At 44.8% G+C, this 18,510-nt stretch overlaps 1 protein-coding gene across 1 annotated transcript in view; it reads left to right on the top strand.

Moving 5' to 3' along the window:
• Positions 1 to 350: 350 nt before the first annotated feature.
• UBE2QL1 (ubiquitin conjugating enzyme E2 Q family like 1) overlaps positions 351 to 18,510 on the top strand; it is a 28,683-nt gene continuing 10,523 nt past the window's right edge. Inside the window, exon 1 of the mRNA XM_038770516.1 lies at positions 351 to 1,297. Within this exon, the coding sequence (XP_038626444.1) occupies positions 392 to 1,297 (906 nt within the window). The 5' untranslated portion in view covers positions 351 to 391. The remainder of the gene's footprint in view (positions 1,298 to 18,510) is intronic.

The raw sequence follows: 18,510 nt of genomic DNA, 5'->3' as shown, positions 1-18,510 counted from the left end.
TGAGGACCAGCCCGGCAAAAGGGGCATCCTCCGGACCACCCGGGGAGCAGACGGACCACCCGGGGATCAGGAAGGGAAGCCCCCGATCGCGGGTGGCAGGAGGAGCCCACCGGCGGACTGCGGAGCCCCAGCAGTCGCCCTGCAGCAGGACCGAGCTCGCCTTGCACCGCCCCCTCCCCCTTTTTCCTCCTCCTCCTCCTCCTCCTCCTCCTCCTCCCTCCTCCTCCTTTTCCTCCTCCTCGTCCTCTGGCCGCCGGCTCTCTCCGGGCCCGGACACCCACAGCCCCCGGGCTCCGGAGGGCGAGGCCGGTGGGCTCGGGGGTGGCACCGTCCCCCACCCCCCTCCCCCAGCCCCCCAACCCCCGGGCCGAGGCTCGGGGAAGACGGGAAGATGGCCACTCTGCTCCGGAAAATCGGGCTCATTCGGCTGCACAACCGAGACACGGAAGACCCCAAGCATCACCACCATCATCACCATCACCACCATCACCATGGCAGCCAGCATCACGGCCTGAGGGCCGGAGGGCAGCAGGGCTCCTCGCTGCGGGCCAAGGGCGGCCAGAAGAACGGCAGCAACAAGCAGCAGCAGCAGCAGCAGCTGCAGCAGAGCCAGCCCGGAGGAGGCGGTGGCAGCGGTAATGCCCAGGAAGAGGGGAGCCCCGGCCATCCCAAGGGCAAGCAGGCCTCGGAGCCGGCCGGACGAGAGCAGCAACAGCAAAAGCAGCAGCAACAGCAGCAGCAGCAACAGCAAAAGCAGCAGCAGCAGCAACAACAGCAGCAACAGCAGCAGCAGGGAGGGCCGAAGGAGAAGCCAGGGGGGCCCAAGGAGGTCCCGGCCTCCAGGGAGGCCAAGCCGCAGGCCTTGGCCGTCAAGGGGTCCAACGGGCCGGGCTCGGCGGCCGGGAGGTCGCAGCACTGCACGCAGGTCCGGAGCCGGCGGCTGATGAAGGAGCTGCAGGACATCTCCCGCCTGAGCGACCGCTTCATCTCCGTGGACCTGGTGGACGACAGCCTCTTCGACTGGAACGTCAAGCTGCACCAGGTGGACAAGGACTCGGTGCTGTGGCAGGACATGAAGGAGACCAACACGGAGTTCATCCTACTCAACCTCACCTTCCCCGACAACTTCCCCTTCTCGCCGCCCTTCATGCGGGTGCTCAGCCCCCGGCTGGAGAACGGCTACGTGCTGGACGGCGGGGCCATCTGCATGGAGCTGCTCACCCCCCGGGGCTGGTCCAGCGCCTACACGGTGGAGGCCGTCATGAGGCAGTTCGCCGCCAGCCTGGTCAAGGGCCAGGTAAGGCGGGGGATGGAAAGGGGGGACCCCCTCCCCAGTGGCCTGGGGAAAAGGGAAAGGACAGCTGAGAGCCCCCCCTCAAAACGCACATACACACACACGCTATCAGATGTTGAGGCCCAGCCTGATTTATCGTTGTTGAGCGTTTACTACGTGCCAAGAACTGTTCTAAGCGCTGGGGTAGATACAAGGTGATCAGGTTGTCCCACGTGGGGCTCACAGTCTTCCTCCCCGTTTCACAGATGAGGTAACTGAGGCACGGAGAAGTGAAGCGACTTGCCCAAAGGCACGCAGCTGACGAGCGGCGGAGCCGGGATTAGAACCCACGACCTCCGACTCCCACTGAGCCACGCTGCTTCTCTATTGAGCCGTTACTGGGGGTAGAGCACTGTGCTGAACGCTTGGAAAGTGCAATACAAGCAATAAAGAGGGACCACCCCTGCCCCACCACGAGCCTCCCATTCCCATCAGAATGCTTGTGAAAACCCTCCTCCTCTCCCAACCTCCTTTCCCGCCGCCCTTCAGTTGGTCTCTCTGATGATTAAGGTGTTTGGTTAAGCGCTTACTATGGGCTGAGCCCTGTTCTGAGCGCTGGGATAGAGAAGAGGTGATCAGGCGGTCCCAACTGGGGCTCGCAGTCTTCGTCTCCGTTTCCCAGATGGAGGAACTGAGGCCCGGACAAGTTAAGCGACTTGCCCAAGGTCACGCGGCAGACAAGTGGCGAAGGCGGGATTAGAACCCACGTCCTCTGATTCCCAAGCCCCCGCACTTTGCCACTAAAGCCACCTTGCTTCTCAACCATTGAATACCCTCCTCTTCCCCCCGACCCCACATCCTTCCCCGGGTTCGCCCCGCTTCCCGAAAGCACTGCGCCCCAAGAGCCTGGATCTCCTCCCCCTATCCCTCTGCAGCATCCCAGATGTTGAGGTGGAAACTAGCGAGCAGTCTACATCAGGCTGTAGCTGAACTTTTCACTCTTCAGGCCCAGAGAAATCCCTCCCGTCCGGCGACCGCCCCAGAAGGAGTCATTTTACGGCCCAGGGATGGACAGGGAGACCGAGTTAGGCTGGTGAATCTGTTTCCTTCCACCCCCACACCAGGTGCGTTTTTAGAAAGGCACACTGGTGCAGTCTGCTGCTTTTCAGAAATACCACGAGGAGCCCCAGGATTCAAGAAGATGAATCGACCGAAGAACTGCCTTGCTTTTCCTGCAGCTCCCAATTTCCCTCATTCCTCAGCATGTTGTTTCTCCTCCTGGGGGTCTGCTCATTGACTAAGTGTGTTCTGGTAGTGTACTTGCCAGGTGTGGAAAGACCGTAACCGCTGACCCCATCCAAATGGCAACACGAAATCACTGTAAGGAAGGAGCAGATAATCGCCGCACCTCCACTTGTCTCAAATACCCGGTGGCATAGGCATCACCTCAGGTCTTTTGATTATCCAGGGGTTTAATTCCAGAACGCTTGCAAAAAGCGAACATCACGAGAGGGTGGGTTACTTCCACCTCACCAGAATACAAAATCGCTTGCAATGGGAGTTGGTTCTTATAAGAGCATGTTGACCGTCCTTTATGCACTCTTCTTCATTGCCCTCGCCCCCGTATTCCACCGCTCCACATCCTTCCATTTGAAATCTTTATCGCAGTCTGTTAATCCGGATGAGAGATGTTAAGTTAATAGAGAAAACAGGATCGTGTTAAATAACTGTTTTTTTTTTTAAAAAAAACAGATCCGAGTATGCTGTTAGAAAGTTTGCTTAAACTCCTGGCTATTGACCCGTTTTCTCCTCACCTTCCCCTTAAATGTCACACATACACACAGAGAGACTCATCTTCTTGACCTAACTGGTATAAAAAGATAGGGTTAGAGTTAAGAAAATGGTTCAGGGGTAGATTTTTCTCAATCTCCTTGGAGTGTCAAACATTGACCTTCGATTTAGGAAAAATAGGTGCTTACTTAGACTACCGTCAAGTGCATATCTAGGATATTTTCCAGTGCTTATCTAGGACATTTTCAATGTCGCTCGAGGCTTCGCCGTCCCCCAGTTGTTTGCCCCCCTTTCTGGTGGTCCTTTATTTTAATCTGTTTGAATTGGACTCCCTGTTTCATCCCCAAAGGTCAAGGCCCACAGGGCACCTTGGTTGTAGGGAATATCCTTCTAATTCCCCAAGGGGAGATTTGCTTAATTCCTAGTAGACTGAAGAACTCTCTTTCAAGGGCCACACATTCACGCTGATTTTATACTCTCTTCCTCATAGCAATCCCCTTTCCCTTCCGCATTTGTATAAGGACCGAGTAAAGCGGAGCTCAGTTCCATCAATAGCATCTTTAACTGACAGAGGATATTATCAATCGTCTAGTAGAAGGTTGAACCGAAAGAGCTGAGAACATTTTTTTTTTGGGGGGTGGTATATTTTGTATTTTAAAGGAGGATTTATAAATTGGAACAAAATGCAAAAGAAATACCCATACTGCGCTCACTTAACCTCTTTTTCGAACTCTCTGGAAAAATCTGCCACCTTCTGTCCATAACCACAAAGAAAATTTTTCTAGGTGGAAGGAGAAATGTACTTTGTAGTGGTGATGAAAAGTGTCTCCCTTTTAAAATTAGCAAGTAGGCTTTCTTTTGCCTCACTGCTAAAATATTATGTAGTTGGACGTATTTGTGTCGACGTCGGTCGTAGTATATCTTGGTCTGTTTGTAGATACAGTAACTAGCCATAAAAGGGGAACTAGAATATTTGAAATGGGCACAAGGTAACCTGATATTGTTGCTAAAATAATTAGTGGTGCATTAATCAGTGATACCTGTGATACACTATGAATACGCTATCCTAGTACCCCAAACTGAGACTCGCTTTAGTTTGCTAAACACATGCATACATTTCCTCTTAATTCTGTTGCATAAAATAGACCGTCCATATCTCAAAGTTCTGTAATACCAATTCAACTTTTCCCCACATTTTATAGATTGATATTCTTAGTTTATCAGATAGATCCCCAAAAGGGAAAAGCAGAAAAAAAAAAAATTACCTAAAGAAAAAAAAGGTTCCAAGTGTGATACCGCTTTAAGTTATAGCCAAAAGTGTAAATAAAAACCTCGCAGGGAAATCTCTAATTTGGTATTCTGTGGAAGGCTACCCACATATTAAGCCAATTATCTTCCTTTTGTGAATTCGCTGCTTATTTTTCCATGCCTAGTCTGTTCTCCTCCAACTCACCTTCACCTCCTTGCCTCACTGTTAGAAAACTACTGCTCTAAGGGGACTTTATCGGGAAAGGATATAAAAATCATTCCTTAAAAATCAGTCCATGTTTCTAGTGACATCGTGCGTGATTGAAGGACTGGAAAAAACGAAATCCAGGTGATCATTTGTTTGGGGTTTACTTTTTGATAATAAAAGGACTATAGAACTAGGTAAGCCGGTTATTAGTCGATTTAGATTTTACCTCTTGATGTTAAAGCCTAAGTATTGCTGGGAATGTCTAAAATTCTAAATAAAAATTTCACTGGTAGTATCGTGAAAGCATTTCTACCGATGTTAGGTTTGTTCAATCTTTTACTGCTTTAAAAATGGAAATTTTGGCCTTAGTCGCATAGCAGGGTCTAGGATCAGGGGCTCTGATCATTTACAGAGACTTTTCATTTGACTGTAAAAAATCAGTCCCTGGTTGAAACAGGCATAGTAAAAGCTTAACTGAAAAGCATTTTCTCATTTGGTTGCATTTTAAATAAATGCATATAACTGTTTTAGTCCTATATACTTTCAAGGGATGTCAGAATGCATCTTTCTCTTAATAACTAAATTATTTTTTCATCCAGATAAAAAGGATAGTCAGAAAATCTTTTACTACGGAACTCTAAGAGTAATTATTATAGTTATTTAGATTACACCTTCTGAAATGATGAAGATGCAATCTGACGCAAAAATTGAATTGCTCTTTTACCGGACGAGGAAATTGTCAATCCATCAATCAATCGTATTTATTGAGCACTTACTGTGTGCACTTGGGAGAGTACAATTCAACAGAGTTGGTAGACACATCTATTGTCCACAACAAATGATGTAAAGAATTTCAGTCTGCGTGATGCGCATGTAGACTATCTATGGGAAAAATGAGTTCATTACTTTTGAAATACGTCGAAGCTAGCGGTCACGGTGCAAAAATGAGATTTCATCTAAAATCTGACTTTTAATCTGAATTTTTGCCCGTAATGAGAGTTTTAACTCAGATACTGACTCTGCACATTGATTTACCAATATGTCAGAATCTGAACTTTACTAAAGTCAAATTTATGAGAAACATTGTTGTTGCTAATAGTCTTTTTGTGCTATTGTCCTTGCTTGGTTCAGTGCTGACTGTGTAGAAGATTCTGGGATGCAATTTTGATTCCCAGTACCAGCCACTGAATATTTTGAACTTGCGTAGCACATTTATTTTTCCCAAGCACTTTCATGTTGTCATCTCATCTTGTCCCCGCCACATCTCTGTTTGGTAGGAAAAGGTAGGTATCGATCGATTATTGATTACTATCCCATTTTACAGATGGGATTAATTGAAGTACAGAAAGGTCTTATTCAAGCCACACAACAGGTCAGTGGCAGAGCTGACAATAGGATCCGGATTCTCGGACTCCAAACACGGTGCCTTTTTAAGGAGATTTGAACAAAATACGCTGTTTTCTTATACTGCAGAGATTATGTCCTTGACAAAACCAGCTTTTAGGAAAATGTGTGTTCTAGTATGCACACCTTGATGGATAGAGGTCATGCGGCATATATTTGTACCACCATTCCCTGCCATCACATCGTGTCCGTCTAGATAGGCATTCCATGATTCCCCAGTGGCGATCTACCCGGGGAAGGGTGGAGCAAGGAGAGAACTGCCCTCAGCTTTCTTTTTCTAATCAATCGGTAGTATTTATTGGATGCTGACACTGGGCAGAAAACTGCACTAGCCAGTCAGTCGTGTTCACTGAGAGCTTACTGTACGAACAGCACTACACTAAGCGCTTGGTAGAGTACAATATAATGGACACATTTCCAGCCCACAGTGAGCTTACGGTCTAGAGGGGGAGAAAGACATTAATATAAATAAATCATAGAAATGTACATAAATGCTGTGGGGCTAGGAGGGGGAATGAATAAAGGGAACAAGTCAGGATGACGCAGAAGGGAGTTGAAGAAAAGGAAAAGCGGGTTTAGTCGGGGAAGGCCTCTTGGAAATGTGCCTTCAGTAAGGCTTTGAAGGAGCGGGGAGAGAACTTGGAGATTCATACAGTCTCTCTCAGAGTCACTTCCTTGTTCTTCAACTCTTTCTCCTCCCCTGCCCCAGTGCTTACAATAGTGCTTGACATCTAGTAAATGCTTATCAATCAATCAATCAGTCAATCAATCAATCCACTCTTCCCTCTGACTATGGACCCAAGGATCATCAACATGATCTGGTCACATACGTAGCGTGGCTCAGTGGAAAGAGCACGGGCTTTGGAGTCAGAAGTCATGGGTTCAGACCCCGGCTCTGCCTCTTGTCAGCTGTGTGACTCTGGGCAAGTCATTTAACTTCTCTGGGCCTCAGTTACCTCATCTGTAAAATGGGGATTAAGACTGTGAGCCCCACGTGGGACAACCTGATCACCTTGTATCCCCCCCAAGCGCTTAGAACAGTGCTTTGCACATAGTAAGCGCTTAATAAATGCCATCATTATTATACAGGACGTGACATTCAAAGACATGACCAGGTGCTTCAGGTCACCCGCCATTTTGGTGCATCTGCGAAAGCCTTGTTATGACCAAATTTTAACTGAAAACCAGGTTTCTACAGCATTCTTACCAGACTAATATTGTTGTCTATCCATCACTATGTAACTGAACATTTTTCTCATCAGAACAACACCCACAGTCATCCATCAACAGAAGAACTAAAGAGTGAAAGAGACTTGTAAAAAAATTACTTCAAATTTTTCTTTTAAGTAAAATCTGTTTGTCATTCTAGAACCATTTCATTGTCCCAATAGTACTAATTTTCTGTGATGTATGAGTGAGGGAAATTGGAACACTGCCAGGCATTTTGTAACAGAAAAATAAAGTAAAGGTCTGATGCATGGCTGAGATGAGCAACAGTGCTCTATTTATTTCATGAGCCACTGAAGAACAAGAATGCAGAAAGTAAGCATTCTCCAAGATTTTCTCTCAAGTATTTAGTAATGTCCCCAGGAAGGGCATCGGCTAGTTTTATATAGCGTTATGGACTCACTGAAGAATCTAATCGTATCAAGTGAAGAATAGTCTCGACGACCGACAGAAGACTCCAAAGTAATCACATGAAGCAGTAAATGTGGATTGCTTTAAGAAATTAGCACTGGGCAGTCCAAAGATAACTTCTTACTTATGTCGTGGTTGAAAAGTAACATGAAGACATAGGAGCCTTTTCATTCTAGCTCACTGCCATGCACAAGGGAAGACTTGTTCAAATGTTATTTATTATTGATGAAGAGGCGGAATCTGTTTTAGAAGCAGGAAGGGGAAAGACACAGTGTTGGGTAGTGGGAAAGGCAAGAGAGTGCTAAGCGAAAATAATACCCCACCTGAAACGGTTGGGAGATTTCACTTGTATATTTCTGGTTCCTGGACTAGCTACGGACCCTGATGTTTGGTTGGGATTTTTATATCTTGTTTCCCCACCCCCTACCTTAATGTAGGGGACAAATATAATTAACGCCAACTGACTCTGCGATCCTGTTAAACCCGGCAGTCGAGGAGAAAAAGAGCGGTTTCTTAAATCAGCTAGGGCAGGTGTGTTAGCGTAGACAGGATCGTCATCCTAAAAATAGTGAAGTACCTGAGAGTGTTCTGACATCTGTAAGACTAGCGGTTGCTTTCCTCTGACAAAGTTAATAATAGTAGCAACTTACTTTTAAATTGACACTTTGTTTCTTTCGGTGGAGTTAGAAAGTATGAGTGAGTGATTGAAATTTGTAATACAGCAGATTACATTGTATCATTCAAGTTTCAATTTCTAAGTTTAGGTTTTAAAGTTGGTTATAATAGCATACGTCTCTCTGTATTTTAAAGGCGAGGCATCATATGTCTCTTTGTATTTTAAAGGGAAAGCACTGGTGTGAAATTACAAACACTCCCACTCTCATTCAGTTGCGTGTAGCCTCCACGAGTATATCAATCCCCGATTCTGCTTCCTGTTCCTCCTTCCCCATTATGTTCTGTCCTTGGAAATTGACCTAGTAGGTTAGTGGAGCCTGAGTTTCATAGAAAGAGGGCCTGCTTAACTCAGCACTTCGACTGTGATGTCTGTTGAGTTGGCAACCGCTGTTTCCAGGATGGCATCCCGTCTTTTGACCGCGAAGGCTTCTGGCCATTACTGGTGAGAGGGAGGGGATAATAATAATAATAATGATGGTATTTGTTAAGCACTTACTATGTACGAAGCACTGTTCTAAGTGCTGGGGAGATACAAGGTGATCAGGTTGTCCCACGTGGGGTTCACAGTCTTAATCCCCATTTTACAGATGAGGTAACTGAGGGCCAGAGAAGTTAAGTGACTTGCCCAAAGTCACACAGCTGACAATTGGCGGAGCCGGGATATGAACCCATGACCTCTGACTCCAAAGCCCGGGCTCTTTCCACTGAGCCACGCTGCTTCTCTAGGGGATGGTTTTGGAACCCTAGCCGACATGGACCCTCAGGTTTTTGGGTAGGGTCAGGTGAAAAGGCAAAGTCCTTGAGCGTTGAGTATCATGCGTGGATGCCTCCAAATTAACAGGTGAACCCTGGGAAGGGAAAGCTGCAATAGAAATGGTGGTAAAATTGTGTGAAGAAAATTACACAATTTCAAAAAGCACGTGTGAGGTAGAGAAGCAGCGTGGCTCAGTGGAAAGAGCCCGGGCTTGGGAGTCAGAGGTCATGGATTCGAATTCTGGCTCCGCCAACTGTCAGCTGTGTGACCGGGCAAATCACTTCACTTCTCTGTGCCTCAGTTCCCTCATCCGTAAAATGGGGATGAAGACTGTGAGCCCCACATGGGACAACCTGATCACCTTAAACCCTCCCCAGTGCTTAGTACAGTGCTTTGGACACTTCGGGAAAGTACAATACAATAAAATTGGTACACATGTTCCTTGTCCACAGCGGGCTTACAATCTGGAGGACTGTAAACATTTATAAACAATTAGTGGTTATAACAACAAACACTGCACTTACAACTGTTTTTGTTGGTAGCACTTTGATATGACATTGGCCTCCTGAGTCAATTTTCTTGGTTTATCATCTCATATGTAATGGAAGAGAATTGTTTTCCTCTTTCCTATTTTAGAACCCAATCTCTCAGACCCTGAATTTTCACTTTGGTTCTCACCCAGATTTTTGCTGGTGGCCAGAAGGGAAATCAAGCATATTAGAGGTTAGATGACCCAAAAACTTCTCAGGGACAGGGATGAAGAGAAGCTAAGTCTAGATTCCTTATAGGATAGGGTTGTTGTGTTTTAATAGTATTTATTAAGTGCATACTATGTGCGGGGCACTGTACTAAGTGCTGAGAGAGACTGCCCAGGTGGAAAGTTTTTACAGTTTTAAACCATCCTGATCTCTCCTGCGGATAGCAGAAAATAGGACTCAGTGGCCTTGGTATTTATTTCCATTGTCCATTGAACAAAAGCAGGTGCCTTAGAAACATCTCTAAAATTTTTTGTCTCTGCAGTTAATGTTTTGATGTTTTCTGAAACCACACTCCTGCCTGCGGATAAACTATTTTGAAAGAGAATAATCAATCTAAAACGTTCAGAAATAGCTGAGTTAGAAGCATCCTTTCACACTTAGGCCGCAAAACGCGAGCTACTAAGCCTTGAGCGGTGAATGAAAAGAAACCCGATTAAGGTTCACAGTAGGTGATGGGATTTGTTAAGATTGATCCTTCCCTCATTTGTAATTTTAAATTGTCTCTGTAAAAGGCGAAAAACAGGCATCACTTCGTGAAGTTAGTGACGGATAAAATGAGCACAAATCAAAAGGAGATATTTCTTCACATGGCTTAGAAATCAGCTGATAAATTCATGGCTGCTTAAGGTCACAAAGTCAGATTGGATTTGAAAGTCTGACGAATGGTGAATAACATTCAGGATTGCCTCTACTTAAATAGAGCTCATTGAATACCAAGCCTCAGTTTTCCTTTAGTTTTACCCAACTGTCCAGATTCTTTATAGATGATATTTTTTTCCTCCTTGTAGCAACAAGAATGAGTTTTAGGAGACTGGTCTTTTGAGGATATATGATCTGATCCAGGACATCAGGTCATATATATCTGGGTGCTTTTCCGCTGTCTAATGACCTTGCTCAAACCTTTTAAGTACCGTGGAACAAAAACATAATGTCTGAATAATAGTGGGCCCACTTCTGAGGGAGTTGAGAACAAATAAAGTCTGTTATCAGAATGGGACTTAGAAAAAAATGATTACATTTCACCTTCTACCTCACTAAACGAGCAGCCTAAGAGAAGCTGATGTACTGAGAGGAATAGGATCGGAGAGATTGCCTACCTTATTCGCAGAGTTCATCCGCAGTCAAGGAGCAGCGTGATCTAATGGGTAGAGCACAGGCCTGAGAATGAGGGGAACTGGGTTCTAATGTGGGTTTCACCCTTGCCTTCCATGTGGCCCTGAGCAAGTCACTTCATTTCCCTGAGCCTCGGTTGCCTCGTCTGTAAAATGGGGATTAAGACTGTGAACTCCATGTGCGACAGGGACTGTTTCCAACCCGGTTAGCTTATATCTATCCCGGCGCTTATTATAGTGCCTGGTACATAGAGGCCTCTTCAGCTGCAGATCATGTCAGAACCTGGTGTATTCCAAATGAAGTGTTCACTGTCAACAAATGTGCCAGTAGAGCTTTCTGAGATACAGACCTGGGGAAATGTTTCTTTCATTCATTCAATCATCGCATTTATTGAGCGCTTACTTGTAGTTTCCCAAGTACTAAGGACTTGGGAAACTACAGCACCACAATGAACAGTGGCATTCCCTGTCCACAACAACCTTACAGTCTAGAGGAATAATAGGTAATATCATTTCTTCTCCTTTTTTACCATTTCCCTTTACCTGATAATGGGTCAGGTGGGTAAAACGACCTTTAAAAAGGACAATGATAATTCCCAAGAGGATTTATCTGTTATATCAGGTGTTTTCCTAATAGCAATGCATCCCTTCTGCTCTGGAAATGACTCCAGAGGAAGACAGATGGAGCAATAAAAAGGAGGTAGAACCATGAAAAGAATCAAGGGTCCTCATTTGCCAAGAGTTGGCTAAGACACCACAGATTGGAAAGAAGAGTCTCTCCTCAAGGACTTGGTGGTGGTTGGATAGAGTGTAAATCTTGACCTGATTTGCTCAAAGAACATACCAGTATCTGATTTTCTTACTGCCTTCTACACTCAGTTCTGCCATAGCATGCAAGTTTACTGCACATTTTGGCTAGGGAACTAGGCAACATTTCTGCAACAATCCAGACCTATTTGGATACACCACACCGAGATGTTGGAAGAAATGGTGGTGCCTTTTGCCCATGTGTGGCAATCAGAACGGGAAAGTCTACCCTACAAATTTTCCTTAATGCTGGATTTTGCCAGAATGCAAGCCGCATATTATAAGGAAACTGGGTGTTTACATGTGCAAGAAATCTACAGCAAAATCTATCTTTTCCTTAAGCCAAAAGAAAACTCCTTATCTTCCCTCCCACACCCTGTCCTCCCCATCTTTCCCTTGCTGTAGACAATTCCACTATCCTCCCTATCTCACAAGCCCAGAACCTTGACTTTGTCCTTATCTCATCTCTCTCATTCAAACCACATATTCAATCAGTCACAGAGAAACAGCGTGGCTCAGTGGAAAGAGCGCAGGCTTGGGAGTGGGAGGTCATGGGTTCTAATCCCGACTCCACCACTTGTCAGCTGTGTGACTTTGGGCAAGTCACTTCTCTGTGCCTCAGTTCCCTCACCTGTAAAATGGGGATAAAGACTGTGAGCCCCATGTGGGACAACCTGATTACCTTGTGTCCCCCCCAGCGCTTAGAACAGTCCTTGGCACATAGTAAGCGCTTAACAAATACCATCATCATCATCATCATCTATCAGCACATCCTGTCTGTTCTATCTGCACAACATCGCTGAAATCCATCCAAACAGTACTTATCCTATCTCATCTTGACTACTGCTTCTGACTCCTCGCTGACCTCCCTCTCTCCTGTCTTTCCCCACTCCAGTCCATACCTCACTCTGCTGCCTGGATCAGTTTTCTAAAAAGAGTTGAGTCCGTGTCTCCCCACTCCTCCATTACCTTCAGTAGTTGCTCGTGTGAGCCCGTTGTTGGGTAGGGACCGTCTCTATATGTTGCCAACTTGTACTTCCCAACTGCTTAATACAGTGCTTTGCATGCAGTAAGCCCTCAATAAATACGATTGAATGAATCCGCCCTTTCCTCTCCATCCAAACTGCTACCCTGCTCATTCAAGCTCTCATCCTATCCCGTCTGGACTACTGCACCAGCCTTCTCTCTGATCTCCCATCCTCGTGTCTCTCTCCACTTCAATCCATACTTCATGCTGCTGCCCGGATTATCCTTGTCCAGAAACGCTCTGGGCATATCACTCCCCTCCTCAAAAATCTCCAGTGGCTACCAATCAATCTGCGAATCAGGCAGAAACTCCTCACCCTGGGCTTCAAGGCTCTCCATCACCTCGCCCCCTCCTACCTCACCTCCCTTCTCTCCTTCTACTGCCCAGCCCGCACCCTCCGCTCCTCCACCACTAATCTCCTCACTGTACCTCGCTCTCGCCTGTCCCGCCGTCGACCCCCGGCCCACGTCATCCCCCGGGCCTGGAATGCCCCCAATCCCTCTGCCCCTCCGCCAAGCTAGCTCTCTTCCTCCCTTCAAGGCCCTACTGAGAGCTCACCTCCTCCAGGAGGCCTTCCCACACTCAGCCCCTTCCTTCCTCTCCCCCTCGTCCCCCTCTCCATCCCCCCATCTTACCTCCTTCCCTTCCCCACAGCACCTGTATATATGTATATATGGTTGTACATATTTATTACTCTATTTATTTATTTATTTATTTATTTTACTTGTACATTTCTATCCTATTTATTTTATTTTGTTGGTATATTTGGTTCTGTTCTCTGTCTCCCCCTTTTAGACTGTGAGCCCACTGTTGGGTAGGGACTGTCTCTATGTGTTGCCAATTTGTACTTCCCAAGCGCTTAGTACAGTGCTCTGCACATAGTAAGCGCTCAATAAATACGATTGATTGATTGATTGATTCAATGAATGAAATTGACCTCCACATCAAGCAGAAACTCCTTACCATCCGCTTGCCCCCAACTACCATATCTGACTGATCTCCTAGTACAGACCACACACCACACTTCACTCTTCTAATTACCGCTTGCTCACCATGCCCCAATCTCATCTATCTCATGGCTGACCCCTTTCCTCCATCCTCCCTCTGCCCTGGAACTCACTCCCCCTGCTCTTATGCCAGACCACCACTCTCCCCACCTTCAATGCTTTATTAAGGTCACATTCTGGACCGGGAGCCCGTTGTTGGGTAGGGACCGTCTCTATATGTTGCCAACTTGTACTTCCCAATTGCTTAGTCCAGTGCTCTGCACCCAGTAAGCGCTCAATAAATGTAATTGAATGACTCTCCTCCAAGAAGCCTTCCCCAATTAAGCCCTCTTTTTCCCAGCTCTATCCCTTCTGTAGCATCCATGCACTTGGAACTATGATCTTCTGGCCTTTATTATCTACCCCTCACCCTCAATCCCATAGCACTTATGTCCATACCTATAAATTATATTTTATAAATTATACTACATTATTTCCCTCTAGACTGAAGCTCATTGTGGGCAGGGAACATATCTACCAATTCTGTTCTTCTCTCCCATGCACTTAGTACAGTACTCTTCACACCATAAGTGCTCAATAAATACCACTGATAATACAATATATATATATACATTCATATTTATTGAGAGCTTACTGTGTGCAGAGCACTGTACTAAGCGCTTGGGAAGTACAGGTTGGCAACATATAGAGATGGTCCCTACCCAACAGTGGGCTCACAGTCTAGAGGGGGGAGACAGAGAACAAAACAAAACATATTAACAAAATAAAATAAATGGAATAAATATGTACAAGTAAAATAAATAGAGTAATAAATACATACAAACACATATACATATATACAGGTGCTGTGGGGAAGGGAAGGAGGTAACGTCAGGGGGATGGAGAAGGGGAGGAGGAGGGGGATATAATACCATTATATAATGTTTTACTGTAAAATCCAGTTGCCCTATACTGTAGTTGACATGATTCCAGCAAAGCCATTTGTTTTCTGCCAAGGAAAAAGTCTTGGGTATTTTGGAAAAGGAGCTATGATTCTAAGAAGGAGAAGGCCTCTTGAAGCTTTGGCGTGTAAAATTGAATCGATTAAGACTACCCAGTTAAATAAGCCAATAGAAGCTATCGTAGTGTGTTTGTCTTTGCTGAGAAGGCTACGAGAAGCATTTAGTCTTCATGAATGAAGGTAAAGGCAGACAGGACTTGATTTGAACGAATGATTAAAAGAATGAAGTTTCTTTGATGAAATCATGTGTACTCTGCTTGTGATTTCCTCTTCCAAATTTGGAATTATAAATTGTGTTCTGCCCCATAAAAATAAAGGTTAGTAGGTTGAGTCATTTTCACCTTTCTTCAGAACTGTTTTATCTCTTCCCTGCCTTTTACTCTCTTTGAAGTCAAAACTATATCAGCACTTCATAAGATGAGTAAAGGGAAACGGATTCTAGAAGTTTTTGGGTGGTAAGGAGGGAAGTTTTTCACTATCAAAAAATTCAGATGAAAAAACCCAGAATCTTGAAAACATAGTCCTGCCTTACAAGTATGTTAAATACTTCTCTTTTAGGCCTTAAGAGCTTTCAAAGGTGTCTGTTCAGCACTACAACATGTGGTATTTGGGCCTGAGGGTAGAACTGAAATTTGATTTCTCTTTGAATAAACTTTGAATTTACATTCCGTGGTGGTCCTAATAAACCATGCCCAGGATAGGATTATCCTTGTGATACATGGTGTTGAGAAAAATACTGTAACCTGGTGACAGATTGGTAAATCTTGTTCCAGGCTAATGGGTTTTCGTGTCATAGACTCATAAACGTGGGTACGGTGTCTTATGATCATGGAAAATAGCCTCAAAACTGCTTTTAGATCAGTTCTAATACAACTAAATTTAGTGTATGCATTCACGATTTTTGCAAAGTTTACTGAAAGGCTTATGATGAATCAGCTGTCACATTCTTGTAGGGATTCAATCCCACCAAGACTCCATTTCTTAGAAAAATTCTTAAGCAGTTGTACTGAGGTCTGGAATAGCATATGAATCCTCTTCTCTTTCAAACTCTTTATGGAGTTTGATAGAGGCCTGATATAGAGAGGAGTAGAGAGGGGAAATCCTGAATTACCATTTAATTTGTTGTAAATATGCATTATAATAATACACTTTATGCCCAAGCTAGCCCCCCTGCAGGGTTTTTAATGCGTTAATGACATTTCAGAAGTTATCTATTTGTGTGTGCATGTGGGGAGTTATTTTGTGCCTGTCTTTATTCTCCTGTGAGATTTTCACCCAGTGAAACAAGGAATTCATGTTAGAGCAAGCAGGTATGTTTTGAAGATAGCATCAGAAGCTATACTTTTGATATTAAAACCAGCCCTATTATTTACAACTTGTGCTGAAATGCAGCATACTTTAAAATAAGCTTTCACTTTTAACTTCTTTGGAACTTTATTTCAGAACAAAGTGGCAGTCTATGCCGAAGTTGGTTTACTAACTCTGTCAGAGTAAATCTTCACTATTTTAAAGTAGTAAGAGAAGGCCAGTACTGAATATTTTCCTTTAAATATTCTGCAAACTAGAAAATGAAACAGACCAGTAAGAACTGGTTTCCAAATTGAAAATTCCTGGGGCTGGGATTAAAAACGCCCCAAAATCCTTCCCAGTGAAATCTCTTTCAGTGCAAATGAATGAACGTTTAAGTAGGAGTTACCTATTCGTTCATCAGTACCCCAGATTTCAAGTTCTCCCTGTTGATAGGCACCTGATGATTTTTTGAGAGAAAACATTTTACAGAGTCTTGAACCCATTTGGAACCTGTTCTTTATAGGAATGGAATTATGCCCTGCTTCCCCTGAAGCTTTCAGACAGGTAGGGTGCCTCACATGGATTGTCCCTGTATGTTTGTTTTTGGTATTTGTTAAGCACTTACTATGTGCCAGGCACTGTACTAAGCGCTGGGGTAGATACAAGCTAATCAGCTTAGATGCAGTCCAGGTCCCATACGGGGCTCACAGTCTTCACCCCCATTTTACAGATTAGGTAACTGAGGTCCAGAGAAGTGAAGTGACTTGCCCAAAGTCACACAGCTGACAAGTGGAAGAGCCTGGATTAGAATTTAGGTCCTTCTTACTCCCAGGCCTGTGCTCTAGCCATTAGGCCATGCTGCCTCTCAGCTTGTCCTTAGCTGGGACGCTCTCCTTTTCAGTCCAGCACAAGACCGGCTGTTCTAGAGCATCGAGGAAGGTGGTGGAAAAAGGCCAGAGACTTTCTGAACAGATGGAACTGATTATTGATTGCTTAGTGAGAAAAACTCACGAAAAAAATCAGCACACTTCTGCCTTAGGCAGTCCCTGGTAAGAGAGAATAAATTCTAAAAATACATTGTGCTGTTTTGTGGCTTTCTACTAGAAAGTCAAGCAGCCAAAAGCATTTGAGCATTTACTGGGTGTGAAGAGCACTATAATAGGAGCTTTGAGCATCAGGATAGAGTGTCAGTTCCAGAGGAGTTGTTAACCCGGCACTGAGCAAATTACTGCTTCCCAACTGATTCTGTCTGACCCCTGACTCTGGCTTGCAAAAATAGGCACCTCTTTGAGCAGAGTTAAGGGCCCTGTCTTGTGCAAGATTAGCTCCTTATGGGCAGGGATTACGCCTATCAACTCTATTGTATCGTTCCCTCTCTAGCGCTTAGTACAGTGTTCTGCACACAGCAAGCACTCCATTCATTCAATCGTATTTATTGAGCGCTTACTGTGTGCAGAGCACTGTACTAAGCGCTTGGGAAGTACACGTTGGCAACATATAGAGACGGTCCCTACCCGACAACGGGCTCACAGTCTCAATAAATACCGTTGATTGACTGCTTGACTATGTCTGGATGTGTGGCCTCTTCGGCCTCTCCAACCTCCCCTCTTCCCCCTCTCTCTCCAACTTCAAAACCCTTCTGAAATCACAACTCTTCCAGGATCCCTGATTAATTTCTCACCTGCCCACTTTATAGTCCACTTCAGCACTTACATGTCATCAAAGGACTTATGTACCTATTTTCATACTTGATTACTTCTTCCTATGTGTATCTTATTTTAAGGTCTGTCTCACTAGACTGGAAAGCTCCTAGACGGCCCATATCACATACAGTAATCCATTGCACTTTCCCAAGCATTTAGAACAGTGTTCTGCTCATTCAAGAGCAGAAGAGAAGCAGTGTGGCTCAGTGGAAAGAGCACGGGCTATGGAGTCAGAGGTCATGGGTTCAAATCCCAGCTCCACCAGTTGTCAGCTGTGTGACTTTGGGCAAGTCACTTAACTTCTCTGTGCCTCTGTTCCCTCATCTGAAAAATGGGGATTAAGACTGTGAGCCCCACGTGGGACAATCTGATCACCGTGTATCCCCCCAGTGCTTAGAACAGTGCTTTGCACATAGTAAGCACTTAACAAATACTATCATTAAAAGAGGCAAAAGAGAATCATTGCACCGCAGCCACACATGGACAACTAACCCCAAATCATCACCATCAAAAATATTTATGGAGCACCTACAATTGTGCATCATATTCATTCAATTGTATTTATTGAGCACTTACCCTGTGCAAAACACTATGCTAAGCTCATCATATGGAGAATATACAAGAAAAACTGAATTAAGGATAATTCCCAACCATAAGGAGTTAAGGATCTATTAGGGTAAGACAAGCCCAAAACAACTTACCTTTTAAACCACTGCAGTTCAGCAAGATTGCTGAGAAGAGCCCCAGGATTCCCCTGGCCTTCTTCCTGTGCCAATTTTATAGCCTCCATTTCTGGCCAAGTGATAGAGCTCTTA

Source organism: Tachyglossus aculeatus, chromosome X3 (genome assembly GCF_015852505.1).
Source record: "Tachyglossus aculeatus isolate mTacAcu1 chromosome X3, mTacAcu1.pri, whole genome shotgun sequence".
Taxonomy (NCBI): Eukaryota; Metazoa; Chordata; class Mammalia; order Monotremata; family Tachyglossidae; genus Tachyglossus; species Tachyglossus aculeatus.
This window is presented reverse-complemented; position numbering and strand designations above follow the sequence as displayed.